This window comes from Seriola lalandi, unplaced genomic scaffold (genome assembly GCF_002814215.2).
Source record: "Seriola lalandi dorsalis isolate HSWRI2012SDOR001 ecotype SW California unplaced genomic scaffold, Sedor1 jcf7180002054722, whole genome shotgun sequence".
Classification (NCBI taxonomy): Eukaryota; Metazoa; Chordata; class Actinopteri; order Carangiformes; family Carangidae; genus Seriola; species Seriola lalandi.
This window is the reverse complement of record NW_019525275.1, coordinates 12,518-24,058: the sequence shown is the minus strand read 5'-3', so window position 1 is coordinate 24,058 and position 11,541 is coordinate 12,518. Positions and strand designations below refer to the sequence as shown.

The window sequence follows — 11,541 nt, the reverse complement described above, 5'->3', positions numbered from 1 at the left end:
AACTGTTTTAACAAGCATCAGTCTGATCAACATAAACCCAATGAATTCCTTCCAGGATGTTGTGTTCAGCCTGTCTCAGTGTCAGACTGTCTGGTGTGTGTGTTCACCTGAAGGCTCGGTTTGGACGCAGGTGGACTAAGGTTGCCAGGTTGGTGGACAGCCGCTCCGTGCTTCAGGTGAAGAGCTACGCCAGACAGTATTTCAAACACAAGGTGAGGATCTCTGTGCGACCACGCTCTGGAAATAACGAGGGATGTGCAAACTGTTTGATTATGTGTAAATCCTTCAGGCTAAATCAGAACCCAGGTCAGCAGGAGCTGCGCTGCCCCCCCCCCAGCCCACGCCCAGTCCGTCCTCCAGCCTGACCAACACTGTCCGAATAGAGAAGCTCTCTGACGATGAGGACGAGGACGTGGACATCACCGATGACCTGAGTGAGGACGGATCTCGGGCTGCGCCGGAGCAGAAAACGGGCAGCGAGCTCCAGACACACAGTCCCGCAGAGGAGCGGGGGAGGGGCGGTCCTGGGGGAGAGAGCAGGCCGGAGACCGAGGACGGACGCAGACGCGTCTCTCTGTCTCCGCCACGTCATCAAACCTCCTCTTCATTCCCGTGCTCAGAGGAGCTGGACGAGGCGGCGTCCCCTCCACCCAGCAGCCCCCAGACAGGAAGTCACTCAGACTCAGCGATGAATGACGAGGGCCAGAGCTCCCAGTCTGACAGCTCCGCACAGGCTGGGCACCTGGAGGACACCTGCAGTGACGGGGCAGGTAATCACACACTAGACACACGTCCTTGTGGTCGTATCCCTCCGCCACTCAGACTAGTTCCAGGTCACATGTTCATCAGAGTCAGAGAAAATATAAATATGAACTTTCTGTGTGAAACTTTGTGAAGCCTTGAGTAATGGCTAAAAAGTGTTTTCTGACCTTTGACCTTTGGCCACTAAAATCTCATCAGTTCATCCTTGAGTCCAGGTGAAGGTTCGGTCGAGGTGTTACTGAGATATCGTGTCCAAGAGAACGACACGGACCGACGACCTGAAAACAAAATGGCCGCCGCTCTGACTCGCTGGCTTGGAGGAATAAAAACTCTTATGTTTTGTTTCCCAGATTCTGCTGATAAGACTGAACAGATCCTGAATCAGAGGTCAGAGGAAGACCCGGAGGAGGCGGAGGAGGACGAGGACGAGGAGGAGCTCAGGGTACCTGAGCAGGAGATCACGCTGGACAAGGAGACCATCGCCGAGGATGAGAAACAAGCCATCCCAGAGTTCTTTGAGGGGCGGCCCTCCAAGACCCCCGAGAGATATTTGAAGATCAGAAACTACATCCTGGATCAGTGGTATGAAGCCGTCTGCTCAGCCTCAGTCACCGTGACAACACAACAGCTGCAGCTTTAAATGTCTCTGTTCTCAGGCTGAAGAGCAAACCCAGGTACCTGAACAAGACGTCCGTCCGGCCCGGCCTGAAGAACTGCGGAGACGTCAACTGCATCGGGAGGATTCACACCTACCTGGAGCTCATCGGCGCCATCAACTTCAGCTGCGGTGACTGTGCTGAGCGTGTCACGGCGTTTCCTTTTATCATCTAGCTTCAGTTTTCACTCAGAGCTCCGTCTCTTCTCTTCTCTCACAGAACAAGCCGTCTATAATCGGCCGAAGGTGGTGGACCGCTCCAAACAGAAGGAGGGCAAAGACGTGCTTGAGGCCTATCAGCTGGCCCAGAGACTGCAGAGCATGGTAGGTAATCATCACCTTTGACCTCTGAACCTCAGACATGTGAACTATGAACCCGCCGCAACTCCAGCTAACTGCCGATTGGTTGTAGCGCACCAGGAAACGCCGTGTGAGGGACATATGGGGAAACTGGTGTGATGCTAAAGACCTGGAGGGACAGACATATGAGGTTTGGACACGGACACACACACACACACACACACACACACACACACGCACACACCAGTATTGATCAGTGGGTGATTGATCGATCAGTGTACTCACTGATCCTGTCTCCATCAGCACCTCAGCGCTGAGGAAGTGGCTCTGCGGAGACAGGAGATGAAGAAGCAGCCTAAACCCTGCAAGATGTCCAGACTCAGAGGGTGAGTGCGACGCACTGAAGCAGCTCGTCCTGTCGTCCTCACACACAGACACACTGACGCTCTCCCTCCTCGCAGGTCGTTTGATCCCTTCCAGCTGATTCCCTGCAGGTCGTTTGGAGAGGACGTACAGGTCAGTGAACGTCTCTCCAGCTGGGGGGTCTCCCCTCCCTGTTGCCCAGAGTTATGTCTCCATGTGTCGTGACGCTGTAACAGAGGAGAACAGTCAGTCCAGATGTTTTCCTTCCCAACTCCAACACGTGAGCTTGTGTGTGGGCTGATCCGAGCTCTGATCCGATACCTGCGATTAAAATCACTGCACCAACTGTCTGATGCGAACCCTGTGGATATGATGTGGCTGCTGTCCTGTCAACAAGTGGAGGAAGGAATCATCTCTGCAGCGGTTGTCTTGAAGTTAAAGCTCTGCAGACTGTACATGTTCTACAGGTCGGACTTCCCGGTCGAACATGTTAACAAATTCCTTCCTCCAGGAAGTCACGATGTCGCAATCACAATAATTAACTCAAATTCAACCAATCCCTGTGAATTCTGTGCAGCGTTGCATTTCTGTCCAATCACTGCAACTTTGATCAAAAATCATCAAAGTTTCCCTCCAGTTGAACCAATCAGAGCAGTCCCTGATCAGAACGTTGATGATGTCACCAAACTCACTTCCTTGTTTCTGGCTGTGTATGAATTGATAAATTGATGAGGTGATATTAAAGATCAGCTGTGATTGAGACGGAGCAGAGGAGCAGGATTTATTCTCACTGGAAAAACCTGCCTTTGATTTTTAATGAATTATTATTATTTTAATGGACATAGCAACAATTATTGTAATATTTATTTTCTCCTGCAGTTTCATGCAAAAGAAAATCTAAAAACATCACAATTTTGAAGAAAAGAGTTTTTAGCTGCAACATTGAAGCTGCAAAATCCTGGAGGGACTGAAGAGCTGACGTTACACTACTTAAATCAGTTCTTCTTCACTGCTGTAAAACTGTAGCTGCCAGTAGCAGCGATCCCTGGGAAACCTGCTGCTTCTTCTGAATGTGAAACTATGAATATTAATATGAATAATCTGATATCTCACATTGCTGCGTCTTCAGTATCTGAAGCGTTTCTGATGTTATTGAGTGTCACATTCATTCTGCTCGTGTTTCTGTATCAACACACTCAACTATATATGAACAGTTTGTGTGACGCTCTTCTTCTGGTCTCAGGAGCCGTTCCAGGTCATTGTGTGTGCAGAGACTCTCCTCATCATGGACATGGTACGCTCCACACACACACACACACACACACACACACACACACACACACACACACACACACACACACACACACACGCTGACGGTGTTCTCATACACTCAGAGACAACGCTTTTCAAATTAATCATTTTGAACTTTTTTATTTATTTATTTTGTTAGGAGTTAAAATCTCTGGTGTTTTCTATAATTACACTGCATCATATTGTCTATTATAATTTAATATTTTGCATTGTCTCGTTTGCGTCTTCTTCATGTGCTGTCGGCACCATGAGCTCTTTGGTTTATTTTCCTGTAGACCGTCTCTCTGTCTTTCTTTATATTTCGCTGTAGAATAATTGTCTCTTTTAACTTGTTCCTGACTCTGTCGTGGTCGCGGGCCTCAGCACGCCCATGTGTCCCGGGGGGAGGTCATCGGTCTGCTGGGCGGGACGTTTAATGAGGAAGAGAAAGTGTTGAAGGTAGGGGGAGGAGTTTAAAACGACAGGGTGGAAGACGAGAACAGATCATTTAGTGACCGTGTATTTTGAAGTTTGCGTCGACTGACTGTGTTTGTGTGTAGATCTGTGCCGCAGAGCCGTGTAACAGTGTGAGCACAGGGCTGCAGTGTGAGATGGACCCGGTGTCTCAGACGCAGGCCTGTGATGTGCTGTCGTCCCTGGGCTTCAGCGTGGTGGGCTGGTACCACTCGCATCCCTCCTTCCACCCCAACCCCTCAGTGCGGGACATAAACACACAGGACCAGTTCCAGGTGATGTGAATGATGAGAGGTCACGTACAAGTTGGTCTGTGTGTGTCTGTGTCTGATTTCCTTTGCCCTGATTGATCCAGAGTTATTTCTCTCGTGGTGGAGCCCCCTTCATCGGGATGATAGTGAGTCCGTACGACCCGGCTAATCCATCCCCCCACTCCCAAACCACCTGCCTGCTGGTGAAAGAGAGCCAGGAGCCCTCAGGCCCCCAGAGTGAGACACACACACACACACACACACACACACACACACACACACACACACACACACACACACACACACATGACTCAATACGTGCGTCTCTGCTCCTCCACAGAGCTTCCCTACAGGTTCGACTTCCTGTCGTCACAACGAGTCCCAGACTGGGAGCAGACGATGAGGAGAGCTCAGTGGATCATCCACAAATACTCTCAAACACCCGGGTGAGTGAGACACTGAAGCTGATCCCATCTCTCTGTGATGTTTAACATTTTATTTTGTAGAGTGTCTAAACTATTATTTCCTGTCCTGCTCGGTCAGGAGTGTGCAGATGGACAGATTCTTCCGGAAAGACTCTCATCTCACCTGTTTGGAGAAGGTCAGTGCTGCTGGATGTAGATGTCACGTCTCTTTTAACAGACTCACCTCTGCTTTAACTGTTTTATCGCCTCTGCCTCATTTGACGTCACCTCCTCCCTCTAGATGCTGTCATCTCTCGCTAGATACCTGGAGCCTCTCCCAGAGGAGGAGGGAGATTCCTTCCTCACCCAGATCCAGGCCCTTTTCCAGTCAGACTTTATTTCCCAGCATCAGCAGGAAGAGGAAGACTCGTCCAGACCAGAGGACGCAGATGACTTTGCTTTTGATCAGCTGATCGGCCAGGAGCGGGGGGGAGGAGACTCTGATCGGGATTCTGACTCTGTGCCGCCCGCCACAGACACAACCTCAGAGACACACGGCGACACGGTGTTACACCTGGGCTCAGTGTTGTCACCTGAACACGACTATTTACTGTGATGGAACAAATCTCTGTCACTTCTACTAAACTGCAATTATTTACCTCATTAAAGTCTAAACGTTGATGTTTTACCACGAGCTTTTGTATCAGTATTACAAACTGTTTCACTTTCTATATTAAAGTCCTTTAACCAAAAACCACATGATTGACCCAACAGGTGTGTGCGTGTGTGTGTTTGTGCGTTATGGTGAAAGTTTCCTCAGTTCTGCTGGTTTCTTTCACATGAAATCAAAGCTGTATTTTTATATTCTGTGGTTTGGTTCATTTTATTTTTGGACATATTTTTAAAGCGTTTTAAGATTCTGTCGTTTAAACAGTGTTAAAGAATAATACCGTAACTTGTTTTTAAGCAAAGAATAGAAATAAAGTTAAAGTTAAGTTCTATTTCTTGTTCTTCTTGTTCTTCTTCGTTTTTATGGCAAATTGCAACCATGTGGATCATTGTCGCAGAGCTATAGAATCATTATATTCTTATTAATCCGTCTTTAAGGTAAATAAAAATGTAGTTCCAAATACTTTTCCCAGGAAAAACCCGCGAGGATTCAAAATTAACGCGAGATTTCAATGTGCGGGCGGAACTAGTAGCGCGGGTTCGTTTCTGGGGGGAATCATTTTGGAGCTGGACCCTCAAAGTCCCCAAACAAACAAAGTTCCGTTCAGTTCGTTGTTAAAGTGCTAACGTTTCGCCGCGCGGGGACGTGAAACGTCGATCTCGACGTGTGAACGTGTCATTAAACTGAACACCTGTGACAGGTACGAACTCTTCAGCCGCGGTGACCGAGGGGAGTCACCGCGGGAAACGATGACATTGACCCCAGAGAACAGTGATGGCTGACAGACCCACAGGAGAGGAAGTCATCTTCCCGCCCTGTGACCTTCGTTTCTACGTTGACAGCTCCGTCAGATGACGGAGTCTTGTTGCTGTTGGTGACCGAGTCACGAGGAGCTGAAACGATGGTGTTACTGTCGGTCGGTCTTTTCCGGAGCGGCCGCTTCTGTTCTCACCTGACGCGACACGAGCAGGTGTGTGCGCGCGCTGGCTTCACCTGGAAGAAGACGCAGGCCGTGTCCTGTGGGAACATCGGTCACAGAGCTGGGAACTCCCTCCACCTCAGAGCCGCTCCGTCGGCACCACGTCTGTTGTTCTGTGGCCGTGGACCGAAGCCGTGTTTCCAGATCAGCCCCAAAACCGCTTCACCTCTGCGCTCCGGTCCGGTCCAGACCCGGTTCCTCCACACCTCGGCCCCCCTGAGGGCCCTGCCTGCTCCCTTCATATGGATGGTGCTGAAGCCTCTGCAGAAGCTCGTGGCCATCATACTGGGCAGGTAGGACACACACACACACACACACACACTCACTGAGCACTTTATTAGGAACACCACACTGACACTCACAAGATGTTTGAAACTTTCCTCTGAGACTCTGCTCCATGTTGACATGATGCAGCTGCACCTGTTGTACACACCCCAAAGGTGTTCACTGGGTTCAGTCTGGAGACCGGGGGGGGGGCAGGGTCAGCAACAATACTCAGGTAGACTGAGACAGTCAGACCATGAGTGGTTGGTGTTAGGAAGAAAGTATTCTACCATCTGCTGCATCAGACCAGGTGTTCAGGTGTTCAGTGTCGGGGAGTCTTTCTGGTCTTGGGGACAGGAAGTGGAACCTGACGTGGTCTCCTGCTGGTGCAGGTAGGACGTGCTGTTCAGTCTGAATCAGGTGCAGCACACTGCTTCCACATGATTGTATGTGTTGGAGAATTACATGGATAAGCAGGTGTACAGGTGTTCCTGATGAAAGGCTCGATGAGTGTACACACTTAATACACTGACACAGTTTGGAAACCAGTTGGTAACATGTTCCATTCACACATGTAGAAAGTGATCAGGTATAATTAATCAGAATTCTTTGATCAGGTGATCATCTGATCATCAAGTGCAAATAGAAAAGCAGGAAAATTCTTACCAATCATTTTATAGCAAATGTATTCACTGCTAAAAAACACTATTATTCAATTACACTTCAAGTATTGTGTTCGTTAAATAATTGAAATAATGAACACACCTAATTGTTTTATCAACAATTGTAATAATTGTCATTCAAATAAGAGAAAACAAATTAGCTCATAAATTGATGCCTTGGTTCTGTTAATTAATTAGTTTAAATAAGAACTGAAAGGAGAGTGACTATGATAGTATCATTCCACACACATGAGGCTTCATTAATTAATTAGGTTTTATTTTGGGTCAAATAACTGGATCTCCTCTCATGGACTCTCAGAGACTGGGCTGGACTGCGCCTGGATTCCTGCGCGTCCTCGCAGAGCCTGATGTTGTGAAGGGCGGCGAGTGGTTTGACTGCATGAGTGTAGAGCTGCACAGACGTCTCAGACCTTGTGGCCTCCCTTCGTGTTGCAGGAGTTTAAGGAAGTGGTGGGTGGCTCTACCAGACAACCGCCGGCAGCTCATGCGTCAATGGGCCTGGCAGCGCCGCTGGCCTCTGGCAGCGGGGGCAGGTGTTGCCATGGTGATCGCAGCTCTCCTTCTCCTGACCCACCTGGATGAGTCCCCGGTGACGGGACGGACACGCCTCCTGGTGTTCAGCAGAGAGAACTACATGGAGCTGGCTGCTCTGACTTCACAGGCTGTGAGAGAGGGAGGGGGTGTGTGTGTGTGTGTGTGTGTGTGTGTGTGTGTGTGTGTGTGTGTGTGTGTGTGCGTGTGTGCGTGTGTGTGTGTGTGTTACAACATGATTAGAGACAGTTGACCCTGTTACACACATTATTTTACACGATTCATGGAGTCATGAAAACAGTAATGACAAGCAGAAAGACAAGATATTAATTGGATGGAGGAGGGAAAATATTCCTTAAAATCTCTTACCTGTGTGTGTGTGTGTGTGTGTGTGTGTGTGTGTGTGTCAGTACATGGAGGAGTTTGCAGAGCTGCTGGTTCCCGTCACTGACCCCCGGCACAAGGTGGTGGAGCGGGTGGTGCAGCATCTGGCTCAGAGGAACAAGGACATCCCTGAAATGTCCGATGTCACATGGAGCGTCCATGTGGTGCAAAGTCCCAACGTCAACGCCTTCGTCCTCCCGGTCAGTACGAGAAACAGAGACAAAGAATCAGAGACTGTGTTTGAGCTTTCATACCATCACACTGTTACATCCGTCATCTCATGTGAGGCCGTCTGAGGATAACAGTGTTTCTCTTATTACTTTTCCTTGTAACAGCTGTTGATCCCTGAGTGGTTTTCAGCTTGTTCGTGAGTTCATGAGTATTTACTGTAAATACCGTAAATAGTACTGGGTGGGTGATGTGTCAGACCCGGGGGTCGTTGAGTGGGTTCTTTGGGGTCCCCAGCAAAGAGGGGAATAATTTATTTTCACTATATTTCCATCCATAAGTAACACGATTACAGAATGTCTGACTTGATGTGAACAGGTTTGAAAACTGTCAGTCTAAAGAATCTCTTCAACTGGATTTTACTTCCCTTCACACAGAACGGGGAAGTGTTCATGTTTACGGGGATGCTGGACGCTGTGGCCGACATCCACCAGCTCACCTTCGTCCTGGGACACGAGATGGCTCATGCGTTACTGGGACACTCTGTAAGTGCATAAGCCTCTTCATACTGTTGGTGATTGTGGCATCTACTCCTATCACTGCAGTGTCGGACCTGACAGTTACTTTATATTTTAACCCTTACACTGACCCGTTCTGACGTTTAACAGCAGTAAAAATACCAGAAATGTCTTTTAGCCTGAAGTTTGACTTTTCCTAAAGTGACCCAAAATACACCAAAATGTTTCAAATATCTTAAAATATTATACTTTTGTACAGGTGTTGTGAATGTCTGAGCCGTATCTATGGAAGTGGACTGTAGATCCACAGATATTAGATCTGTGGGTCAGATGAAGGGGGGGGGGGGTCTTACTGTGAAGGCAGAAACATGAACAGTGTGTGAGGGTTAAAGATCATTTTCTTTGTCTCAGTGACCTTGAAACACACTGATCATCCACTTGGTGTCAGTATCAACAGGTTGTAATCATTAGTACAGGAATTAAACCTGTCACTGTATTTACTGACAGAGAGAATGAGTTCTAGTCGCTCACAGTTTAAAGCAGAAAACATGGAAACCTCGTGAAGTGTGTGAAGAGTGAATAGATTTCCTGAGGTTGAAGTGCTGCAGTGAACAAAGACCTGTGTATAACACGCTGACATTTGAGAGGCTCAGCTGATCGTAGCAGACCTCGCTGTGCATGAGGATGAGTCACTGAAAACACTTAAAGTGCAAATAATGTTCAAGAACAAAGCTGGGTCACTTAGACGCCCTCGGCACACAGAGTGGAAGTTAGAGCTGGAAGTCCTCCAGGTCTCTCCCACATAAGGTTATAAAATATGCATGTGGACCTCCTATAGTTATGTGCATTATTCACAGAGACCTGACTATTCATCATCAGCCCCCCCCCCCCGTCTCAGAAGTATAGTACTGGCTGAAGTGGCATCAGTTGCAGTGTTGTTGCATCAGCCAGAGATAAAAACTCCCTGACAATCACCTCCAGACACTAATCCTGTCGGTGCGATGATGACCGGGGATCGTCGACCCGGGCCGCTGTCACGCTGTATTAATTCTCCTCTGATGGCTGTTTTTACTCGGCCAATAGAAGCCCATTCTTCTTGTTCTAAAACAGCGTCTAATGAAGTGGGTCTTTCCAGACTTTAAACGTCCTCGGAGGAAATGCTTGAAGGAGATTTTAATTAGATGAAGGGAATGAGCATCGATGGGCTTGGTATTACCCAGTAGGTGTGCTCTATTGGATTGGCTGTTAAAACCTCTAAATCTGCTACAGAGTTAAAGTTCCACTAAAATAGATGGGAACAATCAATATGTTCCAGCTGTCTCGTTCACCTCCCAAAAACTTTTTGCCTCTTATTTTTTCATTCTCTTTCTGTTGTATCCTAAACCTTTCCTGCCCCACCTCCTTCCCTTCTCTCCTCCCTCTCCTCCCTCTCTCCCTCTCTCCCTCTCTCCCTCTCCTCCCTCTCCTCCCACAGGCTGAAGAGGCCAGTCTGTCTCACGTCGTGGACCTCCTGTCCCTGATTCTGCTGACGGCCATCTGGGCCGTGTGTCCTAGAGACAGCCTGGCGCTGCTGGGACAATGGGTACAGGAAAAGCTCAAAGAGGTGTGTCTCACTCCAGACTGTTACCTGTCTCATAAAGACTGTTTAGTCGAAGAAACATTTTCACACTTTATACACGAGCACACACGTGCACACACGTGCACACACGTGCACTGACCGGGCAGCAACACAAGTCTGACGTGGTTGTGTATGTGTCGCACTGTCTGTCTCTCCCTCAGCTGATGTTCAACCGACCCTACAGTCGCAAACTCGAGGCCGAGGCCGACAGAGTTGGATTGCACTTGGCTGCTAAGGTATCATCATCATCATCATCATCATCATCATCTCCATCTCCATCTCCATCATCATCATCATCATCATCATCATCATCTCTAGTGTTGTATTTCTTAAAGGAGCACTCCATGGATTTATGTGTCTGTATCACCTCCTCTTTTTAAAAACTTACTTTTGAAAAACAAATTATTAATACAAAGATCTGAAGAAAAAAGAAACAAACAACAGAAAGACAATATCAGTTTCCAACTAGAGAGCACAACATCATTAAAACAGACAGTTAATACAATATTTCTCAAGTTTTAGTCTGGTTTTGTCCTGACATCATCAGGCGTAACTCTCACCACATGACAGCACATGACGCCTTTAACCCCTGTGACATGATCTCAGCGCTCGAAACACTGGTGATGATGAAGGACTTGTTTAAAACCTCATTGTTTTTATAATCACTATTAGCTCCTCTGTCACTGTTGCTCTCTGTAATCTCTCTGCTGAGCAGCAGGGGGCGCTGTTGTCAAACTAAACTCGCCTTACATGACGGGTTGGTGAGGACTTTCATCAGCACGAGACAGAGGGACCCCACATTGTGTTTGTGTTTCTGAGTCCATGGGGTGTGTGTGTCCTTCCCAGGCGTGTGCAGATGTGCGAGCGAGCCCCGTTTTCTGGCAGCGAATGGAGCTGATAGAGCAGCTGACGGGAGAATCCGCCCAGTCCGAGTGGCTGTCCACACACCCGTCGCACAGGAACAGGTTCGCTCAGCTGGACGGCCTCGTACCACAGGTACAGACACACAGTCCTGCTCAGTCCAAATAACAGCTTTGTTAACAGCAGCTCTAAAGTTCAGTTATTTAAATGAACACATACTTGCAGCTCTGATTCACCTGTTTGTCTAAAGCAGGAGACTCTGATCCCTGTGAGCAGAGAAACACTGCCACTGTAGGAGCCGGAGGAGTCTTAATAGAACTAATGAAGCATCTGGAGAGATGTATATCCACCTGCAGACGGGGGGGG

At 48.1% G+C, this 11,541-nt stretch overlaps 2 protein-coding genes across 3 annotated transcripts in view; both read left to right on the top strand.

Moving 5' to 3' along the window:
- mysm1 (Myb-like, SWIRM and MPN domains 1) overlaps positions 1-5,500 on the top strand; it is a 7,013-nt gene extending 1,513 nt beyond the window's left edge. Inside the window, exons 6-20 of the mRNA XM_023424255.2 lie at positions 114-212; positions 290-770; positions 1,113-1,344; positions 1,419-1,549; positions 1,638-1,741; positions 1,830-1,907; positions 2,021-2,103; positions 2,179-2,233; positions 3,324-3,374; positions 3,755-3,829; positions 3,931-4,119; positions 4,200-4,332; positions 4,436-4,541; positions 4,639-4,696; positions 4,801-5,500. Of these exons, the coding sequence (XP_023280023.1) occupies positions 114-212; positions 290-770; positions 1,113-1,344; positions 1,419-1,549; positions 1,638-1,741; positions 1,830-1,907; positions 2,021-2,103; positions 2,179-2,233; positions 3,324-3,374; positions 3,755-3,829; positions 3,931-4,119; positions 4,200-4,332; positions 4,436-4,541; positions 4,639-4,696; positions 4,801-5,115 (2,190 nt within the window). The 3' untranslated portion in view covers positions 5,116-5,500. The remainder of the gene's footprint in view (positions 1-113; positions 213-289; positions 771-1,112; positions 1,345-1,418; positions 1,550-1,637; positions 1,742-1,829; positions 1,908-2,020; positions 2,104-2,178; positions 2,234-3,323; positions 3,375-3,754; positions 3,830-3,930; positions 4,120-4,199; positions 4,333-4,435; positions 4,542-4,638; positions 4,697-4,800) is intronic.
- Positions 5,501-5,716: 216 nt separating this feature from the next.
- The window catches only part of oma1 (OMA1 zinc metallopeptidase), a 9,652-nt gene continuing 3,827 nt past the window's right edge, over positions 5,717-11,541 (top strand). Inside the window, exons 1-7 of one of the 2 annotated variants that reach the window (XM_087178737.1) lie at positions 5,717-6,441; positions 7,531-7,759; positions 8,037-8,210; positions 8,616-8,723; positions 10,171-10,299; positions 10,476-10,550; positions 11,161-11,310. In XM_087178737.1, coding sequence (XP_087034863.1) covers positions 6,071-6,441; positions 7,531-7,759; positions 8,037-8,210; positions 8,616-8,723; positions 10,171-10,299; positions 10,476-10,550; positions 11,161-11,310 — 1,236 coding nt within the window. In that variant the 5' untranslated portion in view covers positions 5,717-6,070. The remainder of the gene's footprint in view (positions 6,442-7,530; positions 7,760-8,036; positions 8,211-8,615; positions 8,724-10,170; positions 10,300-10,475; positions 10,551-11,160; positions 11,311-11,541) is intronic. The other variant, XM_023424244.2, reaches the window with a different exon arrangement.